At 37.9% G+C, this 16,361-nt stretch overlaps 1 protein-coding gene across 1 annotated transcript in view; it reads right to left on the reverse strand.

Moving 5' to 3' along the window:
• The window catches only part of LOC110988899 (uncharacterized), a 34,403-nt gene that overhangs the window by 16,406 nt on the left and 1,636 nt on the right, over nt 1–16,361 (reverse strand). Inside the window, exons 3-11 of the mRNA XM_087142440.1 lie at nt 15,610–15,882; nt 14,359–14,523; nt 10,995–11,037; nt 9,076–9,134; nt 7,729–7,806; nt 4,815–4,898; nt 2,948–3,010; nt 2,116–2,175; nt 1,424–1,495 (exon numbers count right to left, since the gene is read on the reverse strand). Coding sequence (XP_086998566.1) covers nt 1,424–1,495; nt 2,116–2,175; nt 2,948–3,010; nt 4,815–4,898; nt 7,729–7,806; nt 9,076–9,134; nt 10,995–11,037; nt 14,359–14,523; nt 15,610–15,882 — 897 coding nt within the window. The remainder of the gene's footprint in view (nt 1–1,423; nt 1,496–2,115; nt 2,176–2,947; nt 3,011–4,814; nt 4,899–7,728; nt 7,807–9,075; nt 9,135–10,994; nt 11,038–14,358; nt 14,524–15,609; nt 15,883–16,361) is intronic.

Consider the following 16,361-nt stretch of genomic DNA (forward strand, 5'->3'; position numbering starts at 1 on the left):
TGGAAGGAAAGTTGTTTGATAAGTAGGTTTTTTGAGATGATGAGCAAATGCTCTTGGTGTAAGAACAGGTGTTGGTATTTGCTACCAAGAAGTCCAACAAAACAAAATGCAGATGAAGATGTACGTATGATGCGAAGACGCAATTCAGCTGAAGTCTAAAGTACGATATAGGTGGAGATGTGTGAAAAGTCATTTATACTATAGGGAAAATATACTATAGACAGGCTGATAAAGTAACATTTCAGGGGTGGATCAAGGAAGGATAAAAGGGGAGGGTGATCATTGTGACAGCAAGTCCAGGCAGGTACATGTACCTCCCTTGGCTAAATCGATCCATTTTGGGGAAGGGGAAATTATAATGAATTGTTTCATTATAAAAATATTCTGAATACAGATTCAGGAGAGCTAATTGGGGGAAATACAGAGCATGTTCTTTTGGAATCAGTCCTTCCTGGATCCCTGCCTGCTGGAGAAAGCCTTTTTGAAAATCCTTTGATGCTGAATACAACAAAATGAAGCAGCTGCTCTGATGAAAAATCATTATGCATCTGTGAAGAAAACTCATGTCATAATAATGAAATAAAAATGCTCCCACAGTTCCTGTTATATTCCTTGAAAATCCTGATGCCAGCAAAATTTATGCCAACATTGGAATTAAAAGAAAAATTGTGGTAAGCTGTAAAATATCCTTTTGCAATGATGTATTTTAGAAATTTTACACTGAAAAAACATTTAAATAAACATTTAAACATTTTCTCAAATTTAAGAAAGCTTTTCACCTCTTCCTGGCACTTTTTCCCTGACAGTTTTGCCCTCAAGGATTGCATAATAACAGGAACCCTGTACATGCCCTTGATTTCGATGAATACTACTGTCACTCATAAAAGCAAAACCCCCAAAAAATGCCAACCTGCAATGACTTTAATAGAGTTCTTCAAATAAAGATGTCATGATTGTAACAGGCTGATCCCACCAGATCATTTATCACACATATCAAATACAGAAGGTCAGTACTTGATTCAAGCAATTACGATGAAGGAAGAGCTACATGTGAAGCCAAAATATGAAACATGAAAGTTCTCAGGATTCAATGACTAAGCTGCTCATCAATGATCATAAGAGCCAGCACAGTTGCCATGCTACTGATGATGATGCATGTAACTTAAGGATTGTTCCTGTGAAACTTTAAAGTTTTCTTGATATAATCTAAAATGATCTACAAGGGTCTATAAATAATCAGTCTTTGTGAGTGTGATGGTTTGGAGGATCAGCCTGTTGTAACAGCACAGACTATCACAGATAATTGGAGATGATCTTTGACAGTATGGTCTGCAATAGTCTGCAATAGTTATAAGCTAGTTGATAATGGTCACAGTGGTTGCTCTGCTGTAAGAGTTCAATGTTGTAGTAATGTTGATCCCACCTGCACTCCTACTTGGTGGCTGGTACTTCTTGATGCTTTTGGGTTTGGGTCTGGTGATTGGGGGCTTGGAGTCTGCTTCAACAAAAACAAAATGGTCATTATCTACAAAATGCTTCAGAAAATTAAAAGATTATTCATTTATTACTATTGAAAGGTTATAGGATATATCATAAAATTTTCTACAAGCTTCTGTCTGCTACAAAGACAGTAGCTCAAAAGATGAAGAACACAGCATCTTCTATAAACAAAAAAAAACAGTCTCTGGACAGACTGCCCACTAACATACAACAGTATTCAAAATAACGGTACATGTTTAATTCCTTGAAATTTTATCCTCAAATTGAAGAATGAGCATATTCACTAAGTAGTATTTATAGGATAAGTGGTTGTTTAATATACCAATAACGAGGAATGAGAACTAACTAATAAAATCAATATCACTGCAGGATAGCAATCCTTGAAAGGCTACGCTCAACGTCATTTTTTCTACTGTAATAACAAACTGAAACTTTCCTTCTATATCAATACATGCCATGCGGGAACAACTGTTCTGCTTTGGTAAAAGAGAAATTAACACAGGAAATAAAACAGAAACTTGTATGCCACTGGTTTAATAACAAGGCCATTTCAAGTCATTTAACATTTATTTTGTTTAGCTTTGAAGGAAAAGTGAAAGAGGGTTTCTTGCAGACCTCTGTTAGTGACTTTGTTAGTAGTCTCTTCAGGGGAGGATTTCTCCACATTCTCTTGGACTGCATGAAAAAGCATACACTTTGTTAGTTTTGTAAATATGTTATGGAGACCAGGCTGTAAATATTTAAAACTTAAATGCAAAAAAGTTCCAAAAAGATTCCAGACTCAGCAGGTGACAAGGATTTCTCAACATTCTCTTGGACTGAGTAAAATTTAGGCCAATTTGAGTTATAAATCAGTTACGAAGACCAGGCTGTTATAAATATGGAGCTTAGATTAAATAAGGCCAAGTAGGACTTGTTAGTACATGTAAATAAAACCACCAGCGGGATTTGTTAGTAGAAATCTAGAGAGAGCTGCACCACTCTGTTATTCCAGTAACCTGATGGGTAATACCATCGCAATGATCTTTTAAAAAAGGGATTTTATATTTTCACCTTCTAGCGGTAATTTGATATTCAACTTGATATGGTGTAAAAGATGTGGAATTTAACAATGACGTCAGAGCAAGACTTTGACCCAAGCATGAAAAGGCAAATTTATATGAGTATTGAGTTATTGAAGGACACAGGTCAATGCTGCCATATGTCTGCATTTCTGGTCACACTGGGCAATTCTAACTGTGTCAAACAAGCACAACAGTGGTGATAAGGTTAAACTCAAGTCAACTCCACAGGGGCTTATCAAATGCATCCTGACACACATTGTACAACTCTGAACAGAATCAATTTGGACCTCCTTGCATCACACCAAAAAGTAAAACATGGGTGTGAAATGTGATTTACTAATGATCGGGGAGAGGGGCAGATTGAGTTGAGGTCAGCAACAGACCTTTGTTAGTAGCATTCTCAGAACAAGTCTTGGATGCAGCCACTTTCATTTCTTCATACGCACCTGTAATCATGCATAATCGTAATTCAAATGTTAATAATGGCAGGCTATATCATGCAAACATACAACAGAATTAAACAGAAAGAAACAAGTGAAAAGCATTTTTAACAGATAATTTTTGTGACTACTGTTGTGATATTCAGGGAAGATTCTGCAAACACTTTGCTTTCCCAATAAAAAGTAAATTATCTAAACTTTCATCCTGAATCTGTAACATTCTATATTGTACAAAATGCATCTTAAGAACAAAGAAAAACAAACATCTGCATTTTTACAGTCAAGAAGAAATGAAGCATGGAAATTACTATTTTAATGGTCACTAAGTGATGGGCAGGTCCCTTACATTAAAGCAAATATATATGGGTTGACTTTGCACCATCTTATTAATGGCAAACTAATGCAAATGTAATTTATACATTAAATGCTGCATGGAGGTTTTGATGGTATGTACATGAAGTACTTTGGAGCACAGTGTTTGTTGTGGCTGACATCGTGGTTAAACATAAATAAAACTTGTATAGATTCTATTATTTATTGAAAAATGCCCTTGTATGATGGGTGGTAACACAGTTGGAAATCTCTTATTGAGCCAGGTACATGTACAGGGAGGGTATCATAGATTGCAAAATATTTTACTGTTTTTCTCTTCAATAGGTCAATGTTATTTAGGTTAACACCAACAGTTTCACAGTAGCAAGAACACCAAGCAAACAGGTCCACTCCTATCACAATGAAGAATTATTTGTTTTCACGGTTAGGTGCCCAGACATGGAATGTGTGTACAGGCAAGGAATGCATTGTGAGCAGTGCTTACATTAAGATAAAAATAGGTCTTGAAAAGCATAGTTTGAGAAAAACAAGTTTGAATCAATAGCAGGTGAAATTTTGCATGTCAGCCTGGGAGGCCTCAGGGCAAGTTCACTCCTAGGGATTGACAATCTAGTAGGAAAAGAGTTTTAGAGTTTATCTCAAAGTAGTTTTGGACTGCACTGAACATAGACAATTTTGAGTAATTAATGGAGTCTGGCAGGACTACAAGTCTAATTAATGGGGTCAGACAGGACTACAAGTACATGTAATTTTAACAATGTTTCTTCACTCTTCTCTGGAAGTTTCTGTTGAGGACATGTACTTCATTTTTCTAACCTTAAATTAACAATCTAATTTTTTTTATTGTTTGCTGTAAAGGCTAAAGACTATATTCCACGGATGTCTAAACATAACTTTAATTGGAAAATTCAGAACCGTCTGAGAAAAGAACGGAATTGGCAGGTGGAAGTGTGGAATATTTGAGGCATGATGTGGTATGGGTGTAGGCATATCAATTGGACTATGAACTTTCAAACTTAGACAAATCTGTATTTGTAAATCTGCATATTGTCAGAAGAGGTTTTTCCTCCTTGTGAGTTAAAAGACACAAAGGAAAATTACTACCCTTAGAACAAGGTCAGAATAAAGAGGTCCCCTTACATGTACATGTGACATCTATGTGACATCTAGTTCCCCACAAGAGTTTCAAAGAAAGAATAGTCAAATTGCAGTATTTATCCAAAAAGATGAATGCTTAACTCTCAATGCTTACCGTAGGTCATGTATATAAAAGAAGGTGAAGTATTCAGGGGGTTGCTAAGAAAGAGAACCTCAAAATGGCTGTGCCTACATGTACCAGTTAACAAAATAATCTGCGATTTGAAAAGAAGAGCAAAAAGCAAATGCCTGTAGATGGTACACAGCATTTTAATGGGTGTGGCAAGCTCAGTATGTGCTGACAAATTTCAGCACCAATCTAAAGTAACATTGCCCTGACCTGTCTTGGGGGGCAAGGAGTCACCTCTCACAGCAGGGTTAGGGTACACAGGGTGTCTTTCCTTTCTAGAGAGCTCGTCATACTCTACATTGTATAAACATAAAAAACTGAAATGTATTTAAGATACATGCAAAGCAGTGGTCAAGGCCTGGACTCAAATTCAAAGCTTTGCTTAACACCTACAGGGAATGCTGTGCATGCTACAGCAAATGACTGCTGCTTAAGCAATATATTACAGTGCTTATGGTTCCATGCGCATAGAAATTTGTATTGATACATCACCGATTTTAATAAGTGACCCTTTCTGTAGGGTTTCATGTTTTGGCTGTATTTATTGCTTTCTCAAAGCAACAGAGCTTTTCTCAGCACAAAAACTGGCTGCTAAGAAGGGCTTTGGAGTTGGACCCTGAGCATGTTGCATACAGAGAGCTGTTACACTGACTCAGCATGTCATCTGAATCTGATGGAAAGGAGCTGACATATCGCCTGGACTTCACTGACTCGATTTACAAGGTTTTATATATGTACACCCTTTGGTGTCTCACAACTTGGGATAAAAAAAATAACCTTTCTTGGGTGAGATTCGAACCCTTTTGACTAAGTAACAGTGAAGACATGTTTAGCACTTAATCACTGAAATGTCTACACAAGCAAGTGTGAGGTAATGAATTCAACCATACCCAAAGATGACACAATTTTTTTTTTAAACTTAGTTCAGATGGAAAGAAAACTCAAGTGCAATTATCAATTTGTTGTGCTGATTACAGAAATCACAAATGAAAAGCTGCTTGACAAAACTTGCAAAACTGAAATAAAAGAAAATGAACAAACAAACACAAGAAAATCCTCCAGTAAAACAAAACACACTAGACACCAGCGGCCCCTCTACATCTATTGTTTGGTCTCTATTTTGAACCCCAAACACAAATCAGAACACATTCCGTTCAACTTAGACAGAAATCAAACAGCCAAAATTTCTGCAATTCCTGTCTGCTGCATTCACATACATGTACATGTACTTGAACATTCTGGACACCATGATGCCACAGAATGTTGATACACGTAAACTTGTACATGAACACTTCTTTTAGGACTGACTCACTACTTTTGCTTCATGGATTATATGCTTTTGTAAACGTAAATTTTTGGTGAACAGCATCTTAATTCTGCACACCTTCATCAGACAAAGGCAAATACCCAGACCCCCTTTTTTTCTTCTCTGGGACAGGCTTATCCTCATTTTCTGAAAGAAAATATACACGTAAACGGAAATGAAAAGACTCCGAACAGACATTGACTCTGGGTACCCAGTATTGTTTGGATACCCATATTGCTTTCAGGTATTTAGTATCATTTTTTTGTGTTAAAACTTTGAGAAATGGTGAAAAGAACATTGCACCTGCAAAAGTACCGTTAAACTAATACATGTAGCTTTTCTTGGAAATGACAAAAAAATCAAAGATTACTGCAGGCATCTTCAGGAAACCTAAAAGAGATGATAACAAAGAAAACTGAAGTGAAGAGAAGGAATACAGAGGAGTAGAAGGTTGACACTGGAGGGAAGAGATTGATCTCCTCCATCACTCATTATCCTGCACTCCCTTGCAAACACCTGTTTCCTACAGGTACTTTCTTATATCCCTGGCTCTGCAAATCACTTAGGAGGACAGTAACTTGTAAATAACAAAGTTTCTAACTGTTGCTGTACAGTCTTTCAGTGATTTGAGGCTTTACAAATGGGTTTTGCTTGATATACTATACTTTAAAGTATGAAATATGCTTTCACACTTAATATAAATACATGTACACAAAATAAGGCGCCACTGCAGGTGCACAGTGGACACTTAGAAGATTTATGATGGTTCCTACTTGTAGGATAATTGCAAGCAATCAGAGAGTTTGGGTTAATAAGTGAAAAAGATGAAGTCCACCTGAAAGCTGTTGAGCTGCTGGAAAAGCAAAACCAAACAATCAGATTAAGCAGTGCCTGGGCAGAACAGCTGTGGTAAACAATCACCCAGACAGTGTGGACTCTATGAATAAATACATGTACAGAATATGGTCTCAGTAATACCAGAAACAAAAGAGGATATTTCTGATTCTAAGATGTCTTGGTCGCCATGGTTACCGGCATGCACGTGTACACATGCTGAACATGTACTTAAATAATATGGTTACACATGTAAATAATGGTATGTGAGATTATTATTAGAATGAGATGGAACGTGCTGTAACATATGGTAACTCGAGATTAGAAATGGCATTTAGTTAATGATTTCTATTCTTAAGAACAATGATGCTCACAAGATTAACAGAAAGAAGATTTACGTATATTATGTACATGGAAGTGAAGGTTAAGTACATGTACAAAAGGCATAGTAGTACTGTAGTGAAGCGTGGATCTAAATTTTTAGGCTGAACAGATAAAAGTGGGCTAGAGGATTACTTCACGAGTCCAGGGGGGCTGTGGACAACTAGAAGTATTATTTTATGCTCTGACTGAACTTTACTTCAATGCAGGAAGTCTGGATTTTGCAAGTTTGGAACAACACCTTAAGAACACATGAATATCGAAGGTAAAGTCTGATGTGGAACAAAGGATTCTTTCAAGTCTTGTTTTCAGCCACTTTTTTTCCAAAATTGAAACTTACATGTAGGTCCAAAAGTCGTGCTTTGTTTTCAGTCTTTTTGCAGACCTTCAAACTTGACAGACTATGACTTAAGGAAGGTGCATTATCATTTCTAAGGTTCAGAATGTTTCCACCTGGCGTGGAAAAAGGTTTTGAATAATTCTTCAATTAGAGGTAGAGATGGAACCAAGCTTTAGCCATTTCTGCCTAGAAACAGACCCAGACTTGACTACAATACTGATGGATTATAAGTAGAGGAGATGCAAGGTGGATGGAGATCAGACCTGTTGCAATATTCCTTGCTGGCCTGGTGATCAGTGGCGCTGTAGGCTTGTTTGCTCTGTTCACCTGAGCATATACAACTGTAATACCAAGACGTAGATGCAAAAAATATGACCAGGGATGTGAAGACAACAGATACATGTAGGTGGGAGGGAAATAAACAGCAATGCCTTTCATTGAAATTCTAACATGTACATGTGCATGTGTATAAGAAGACATCAATTTCAGTTGTTTGCACCAAGCAATAGACAATATAACATGAGTGTGTGTACCATTATCTGCAGTTTTTTTATTTGCTTGATTACATGTAGTTCTTGTTTTCTACTTTTGTCATGTTTGTTCCACAACCACATGGTTCCTTGAAACATCTTTGGAATGGCTTGCTTTGCAGTGATGCCTGCCGATACATGTACCTATCACCAGCTAGTAAACTCAGCATTCATGACAGAGCAATACAATGGTCACACCAAGTAGAGTAAGCCACCACAAAAGCAGCACCTAATAAATACTGTAATGCAAAAGCTGAGCTGAGTAAAATACTCTCAGTTTTCTCCATAAACAAATCTGGCAGAAATGATGAAACTTAAGGAACAGCTTCAAAGGAATGCACGTACATAGAAAGCTGACGAGCCTCATGCCCTGAAATGTTAATTTGAAATACTCTAGAGGGTGTTTTTTCCCCAAAAAGCCCTCGAGTTGAAATGAAACAGGAAGTACATGTACACTGTATGTACAATAACTTTGTATGAAAACTGCATGAATGTCACGGACATGCACTAATGCCAGAAGATAGAAACTAAAACGGAAACTCATACACATTTATAACATCCATTTGAGTCTTTCAAAACCAGGAACAGAGACATTCATTACATAAACAAGGCATTACCTTATTGTGTTTGAAAGACACACCCGCACGAAAACAAGATTTGTTAACCACTTCTGTCAGTGTGTTTGTAAAAAGTGGAATGCATGGCATATTATTTTTGTGAGTCTGTAAAGAACACCAAATTTTGTAGAGTGATTGTCTGTCCTTAAAAGACTAAAGAGGTTGAACTTAAAGGGAGTAGCATGAGAAGAGAATATCAATAAAAGACAAAGCTGAAAAGTTGAAACAATTAACTAAAAAATACACTTTGTGACAGAAATGGCAAGACCAAAGATTGTTTACATGTGTGTTTTCCTCTGAAAGCTTGATGAATTGCATCCCATCTTATACCGGGTACCATAAGAAAATTCATGTGGAAACAAAGCAAGAAATCATTATGTTACATGTACATGCCTACTGACACTAATTTCTGCAAATCCAAAACATGGGAACAATGCAGATTACATAGATGTAAATGTCTTACCATGGTTCTGCACACCTTCATTAGCTATGCCATTGCCCTCTTCTGGTCCTGCAACATTGCTGGAAAGATCAAGAACAAAAAAGGTTTGAAATAACTGGGACAGGAAACCAACTTCATTGGGCTCTCATGTTGTAAATAACACACTGATGATTTAACTCCAATTACAACCATCAGCATCGAATAACCTATATGTACATATATTTACATGTATGTGTACCAGCACATTACTGAAAATCAATGTGATCAAAGTCATCAAAAAATTGAATTAAAAACAAAGTGATTTAACTAAAGAACAAAAAAAAAGTTATTTCCCTTCCATGCCATTTCAAATCAGCTTTTGCCCAAGAAAAACTATTTGAAGCAACCCGTGCAGTCACAGTAATGAAAATCTGGACCAAAAAAAAAAAACGGTCACAGTTTCCGTGAAATCTCTAGCACACTGCCTTTCTGAAAACTATATCTTTCTTTAAAGGAAACATCTATTACTTCTGCAGATCCTCTGGAGTCATTAAGAATTTAAGCTTTTGCATCAGGACTTCTCCATACTGTTGGAATTTAATAAAACTAGATGTATTACCGATAACTACTGTATACATGTACATGTATGTTTCTTGGAATTTTTGTGTTGTTTTTAAAATTTTTTCTAGTCTTGTTGGCAAACAGGTTTTTCTTTAAAACTGACAGTCCACCACAGGAAAAGATGAACCCTTATTATTAAAACAAACCATTCACAAACACATGGCAGGAAGTAAGTCTGTGGTCAGGTCTTTTCTGAAAAATAATCTGAGTTTCCTAAAGTGTCATGTGACTGTTCCTTTTTGTACCGGCATGGGTTTGATTTCATGATGGTCGTGTAAACTTCCTTCCGAAAATCTATATGCACATACATGTAAGTGTGCCAGGGGGCCTTTGCTGTCATTACGTTCCTTTGCACAAAATTAATGTTACCAATAGCTAAAGATCAAAATCTTACTACAGGAAAGACAACTTTTGACTTTTCCAATCAGTTAGCCTAAAACAGTTAAACAAGCTAAGCAGGAAACCTAAAACCCTCTTTTTCCTGAAATCATGCAGCCAGATGTGATAAGCATTAAATTAATCGTTCAGTTTAATTCAGGATGTATGGCACCAACTTTGACCATGGTTTTGGCACGTTTGAGCAGGTTAGATAAAGTTTATCAAGTTAATAACAAGGAAACATAAAATTATATTTCAAGCTGATAGGCAGTAGCTACTGACTTGACCATGTCCACTCACTAATTTCCAAGGCAAAAGACTCTATAAGGAACACAACACTACAGGCCTTCATCCATGTAGGATGAAGATTAATTAAATTGCATGTAGTTTCTCTGATCAGCGAGGGATTACTGTTTCTACATTTATCAAAAACTTGTCTTCAGCTACAGCTAAACAAGCCAACTGCCAGTGACCTCTACACACACTGCATTACGTGTTATTTACATATTACACAATGCTGTGGTACAGGAAATGAAGGCCAAGGGTGAAGTTGTAATGGCACACTCCGACAATTCAAACCCATTACTCAGCTAGCCAAACCTGGCTAGATGGTGATGTTTCCTGTACAAAGGGTATGAGTTGGATCCAGTCTCAGAATACAATTAGAATACAAATAGTAACATTAAATTAAATGTTTGGACTCCAGGAAGCCTGAGAGTCTGGTATTTACATGTAGAATGCACGCCTATTAGTGAAAATCAGGAATTAAATTCTAACGCAAGCAAACCTACAAACTTTTATTTTTTGTTAAGTTGAAAAGACAAAATTGAATTCACCGGTGATTAAAAATGTTTAATCTGTAAACTTTACTCCACTTTCCAGAAATATGGGACTGCATTGGAAGAGCATCCAGATGATGAAAAAATGTAAAAAGGTTTTGAGGAAATAGTTCATCATATTACCTTGGTGACTGAAGTTCAATGTCGCTGCCATTGCTGAAAGAATCTGTGAGGATTAGGAATTACAAAAACACAAAAAAGCTTTTTATAACCTTTCCATGAATATATGAAGATTTAGCCTGTAGGAGTCTTGTTCGGTCCTATCAATTACCCCAGTAATTGATAATTGATCACAACCAATATTTACAGTGTCATCTGCCCCTAATGCCTGTAGGAGTCCACAGCCACTAATACCATATGTCATGATACAAACCACCCCCATCAATTACTCATAATGTCTCACAAATCTTGGAGAACATTTTTTCTCTAGGACTTCTTGGGGAATTATCAGTAAAAACCAACTTTTTAAAAAAGTTGCAAACATGATAGGCAGTGTTCAAAACACTTGACTGTGGTTTGAGATTACAGCAACTCTGTGGGAACTGCCGAGGCCGCTACCATAGACTCATGCATTCCATAATCTCAGACCCAAGCTTAGTACACGTACAGTGTGTCATGTTACTTGACCGTGGCTTGAGACCATAATCTCAGGCCCCAGCCAAGTAATTTGGACATGACCTTCGATTTGAATCTTGTCGAGGAAATGATTCCAGTCTCAGATCCATTACAATCTCCACATAAGTGAATGGATTTTCTCATGCATGAAGAACAATAGGGACAAGTCCCAGTGTCAACGACATGATAACAAATTTAATGTGTATGTACGCCTCTTTTAATTTCAACTGACTAATACCACAAGAAGTCAACTTTACTTTCTGCATTTGAATTACGGTACATATACAGCATGTGCGGATTTTTGAAGGCTACAGTAATTTGCATGCAGTGTACACCCTCTTCCTCCAAGCCTCCAAAGATAATAGAGTTACAGGTGCAACCTACTGTTAATTCTACGACAATCAAGACTACATGTATTCTGAAAAACTACATTTTCCTCAGTAGCTTTCAAACATACGGATACCAAATCCTTTTTCCATCATTATGAAAAAAGCACTGAAACATCGCCAAATTTTTTATAACTCAAGCTACATGTAAGGAAGAGAAGAGCACAGAACTTTCAGGAAAGTTTGACGTGGCCAGTACCAGCACCGAGTATTTGCACATTACACGACCTGAACAGTGGTTTCACCTTTTGAAGGACACATGAATATGAAATAGGGTTTTATTTTTTAATAACACCAATTATCACAACTCTCAGTATCATTCCAGAAAACTCTGACAGTCAAGTGCATTACAATGGTTTCAAAACTCGACATTTTTAAAAATAAATACCTTGAAAAGCCAAATTCCTGTTCCTGGTCAATATAAACTAGCAATGTGTTTTTTTTCTTTCTTTACTGGTTATGAATGTACCAGTGCACATGGGAATTTTTTAAAAAATATAACGCAAACCCTAAATGCTTGTAAATAAAACCAACCTGGAAACTTATTAGCAACTGCTTCACTTGTAAAAAGGGTAAAAAGGTAAAAAAGGTAAATATTCCAAGGTGCTGTACGTATAACCAGACGGCTCAAGGATGTCATGCAAACAGAATATTCATCAGTAAGTAACACTTGAGAAGACTACATGTATGCCAACAGCCATCAAAATAAATGACAAAACGTATTCCTATCAGTGCTATCAGGGGAAACTGACCAGCATTGTGTTTTGAGAGCAAATACATGTATCAACAATTAAGACGACAATGAATGCTTCCTTAGTTTTATGTTTGGAGGGAAAAACACAGAGAGAATGTTTCAGAGAGACATGACTGGACTACATACTAAAACCACTTGGGACTCAAACCATAATTACCTGAAGTAGAATTAAGTTGAAGTCAAGTTTCATTAAGTACTTGCATTTCAGTTTAGCTAAGTACACGTACATGTACATACACGTACATGCATTCTTTGATAGTTGATAATTCATGAATTGCTCATGGCTGACGGCATGCTTCACATGATCCACAAAGGACCAGACATTTCTCTCCCAAAATTTATGACCCGCCATCCCAAAATAAGGCTGAAGTAGGTAACTTAATAACCCTAAAATAGTGGAACTTCCACTGTTCAGTTTTTCATTGGAGTTTCACAGCAGCACTACCCATAAGGAGCTCACTGCAGACCGAATTTCAATTTAACATGGATCACTTTAAAGTATACAAAAAGCTGCAAGTGAGGAATTATCCAACATCGCAACTAACAACTTCAGCATGGTTTTGGGATGGTGGTTCACATTTATGAAAACTGCACTAATCCATACCCTGCATGTACTGAGACCACCCTCTGCAAATGTCTTGTATCCAGGTCCGTTGCCAAGGATCCCCCCGTCGTGAAGCTGCCCCTCCCCAGTAAAAACCATAGCATTAAAAGTATATTTTGTTCTTGTGATGTGCCCTGCCCCGCCCAGCTACTGTAGCCCCCTTAATGCCTGAAGCTGGCAACCAGGTGGCTTGTATCGCTACAGTGTTCTTGACACCTGCACTGCACTGACATGAATAATATGTATTTACATGCATGTACCGGTACATGTACTAGTAGGTCCATTGCAGCAGTAAGACACCATACAGTAGATATATGGCAGGTTCCTCCAAATATGGACCATTAGATAATGCTCAACTTTGGGGGTTCATTTTTCTTGAAGTGAACAGCAGTGAATTAATTCCCAATGTTTGATGTAATGAGGGAAGTCATGGCTAATATCTGGATCAATGATGACTGTGTCCATCTTTCAACTTAATCAGAGTTGATTAATTAAAGTCTCGAACGTCAGCATTTTTGATGGATGTGAACAACCTGGTTGAAATCCTAGCCAATAAACTTTACTGAGGAGTGATAATCCCCAAGGTTATTTTACACAGATTTATATGTGGTGAAAGGTGATGATATTAACACATATTAAAACCATAATCACGAAATTAAAAAAATACTTCTTACAATTAATCGGGTCCCAAAGACGGCAGTCGCGAACGTCATTCGATTCTGTCAAAAACCATTGACTACAAAAAACAGCGAGTAAAATCAAAATTGATGTACAACACAAGCTTAAAAAAAAAAAAAAACGAGGGCCGGGCCAAACCATCATCCTTTTATGACTAGATCGATCCCATTTGCTTCAAGTACCTTTCTGAAAACCAAAGTCCAAAACACCGATCGTCACACTTTTAGGAGTTTTGAAAAATGACATGCGGAGTTGCATTTTGGTTCATTTTATGAAGAACATGCAATATTCTTGGTGTAATAGCACTTCATTAAGTTAAACATGTAGGTGGAACCGTGTCAGCACCTACTATTGATGTAGTACATGTACATGTACGTGTGAACATACTGTAATAAAAAACACAAGGTTTGCAAGAAGGCATAAACAAGATGATTTATAATTTACGAGTACCTGTCGTTTTCTTTCTTCTGCTTTTTTGGTCTGCGGGTGACATTCTGACAAGGTAGGTAGCTAGAGCAATAATGATGGCAAGAAGTACCACCCCTCCCACAACAGCTCCGACAATGATGCCTCTGTTATCAGGTGGGGTCACTTGTGATGGGGATGGGTTCTTCACTAAATGGGGAATGGAATAAAAATATCAGACCATTTCAATGTTGATGCTGCTTCTTGTGCAACGCTAAGGATACAGGTAGTAGGAAATTATTTGTGTGAATATGGAGCACTTGCTTGGGACTGCAGGCAATTCCCATAGACATGCAGGTTACTTGAAGCCAATCAATTTAGACAGACCAAAGATCAGCTTTTTCTCCAAGAGCAAAAAAACCGGTCAGAATGTCAATTCACAATACTATCTTTACATACATGTACAGAAGCACATTCATGGTCTTACCCTGAACTGACAGGAGCAACGTTTACAGAGAATCAGGTCAACTCACCCTCCCCCTGGCTGACTCGCCCTTTACTGACTCACCCCCTGACCGACTAGCTTACCCCTTATTATCTAGCCCCCTTGCCGACTCGCCTCTGACCAAGTCATTTCCTAGCTGAGTTGACCCCTTGCCAATTCTCCCCCCCACCCCATCAAAGCCGCCTCTGACCAAGTTGCCCCCTCAGCAGATAGCCCGCTGGTTGGACCATTAGCTACCAGTCCAGGTACATTTCAATGTGATTAATAAGATGGGATAATCAGGAGTTTACCTAAAGAAGACTATTGACAGTGATTGAGAATTATTCAATAACTTGCATTCAATGGATTGTAAAGCACGCTAAGCATATATTTTGCAGATGCCATCAGAGCTTATTGTCTGGCACGCATCAGTAAGTGAAATCCTTAACATTTCCCCTTCAGCCAGAACACTTTGAAATGTAGCTAACGTACCAAACTAGCGGACTCCCTTTGTACTGAGCTGCTTTCACTGATCAAATCTTAAGACCAATTTTGGCAGCTACATGTAATTTCAAGGCATATCTGGCACTGCCTTCACCGATTTGTACACAAATTTGTCACACTCATAGGTGTAGGAAGCCTAGTAAGGATGAGGTATTCCATCTATAAGTTCGCAGTATTGCACTAGAACCTGGATTTTGGCCCCAGACCTTACAATCAGAACGCACAAACCCTAACCACAGTGCAAGCCTCGCATTTCTAGGAGTCTAAGGCAAGAGTGAGACTTGCAGTGGCTAAATGTATACATTTACCTTGTTCAGCAGGCGCTGCCTCACTACACAAACCACCAATGCAGAGTTTAGCGCGGACATCTTCAATGTCACCTACAGCTCTTCTTCTTCTCTTCTGTGATGCTGCACACCATTCAGAGAGTGTCACTGTCTGATCTGAGTCAATACACTTTCCACATTCCTGCCAGGTGTCGTTGCCTTCATACTTGACTTCCAGCTGGATGCAACCATTCTCTATCCTCAGTCCTGTAACCTTCACATTCCCCTGATCTGTGTTGTACTCCACAGTGATCCCTGGTTATTAAATGATGTCAATAGAGTGCACCAACATTAACCAATTAAACTCTTTAATTCAGTACAACTTATCTGAACTGATCCAGCTGAAAACCTCTCTTTATTTTAATTAGACTTGTTGCATGTAATACCATGAAATTTATTTTTGACCTTGTTTAACTTCTTCCTGACGGGCGACCTGTTTTGGAGTACTTAGGCTTTACACATGAAGCCAGGGAGCCCGAAACTGGACAAAAGAGTTGGGTCTTGTAACAAAAGACTGTGCTTGACACAAAAGACCAGGCTGCTGGGAATTACCGACATATTTTCACTCCCAATAGTGGAGATAATCCAGCCTTGTTTTGAAACCGTATACCACGGTTTGGGGCATTTAGAGCAAGCGGATAACCACCAGAGACAAAAGCTTTCCACCATCGCAGCGATGAGCCACACAGCACTATCGCATGCTAATCTGGCCCCTATTGGGAAGTGGTCGGCAG

The sequence above is a fragment of the Acanthaster planci genome, linkage group LG10 (genome assembly GCF_054643075.1).
Source record: "Acanthaster planci isolate LZ-2023a linkage group LG10, COTS_SCS, whole genome shotgun sequence".
NCBI lineage: Eukaryota > Metazoa > Echinodermata > Asteroidea > Valvatida > Acanthasteridae > Acanthaster > Acanthaster planci.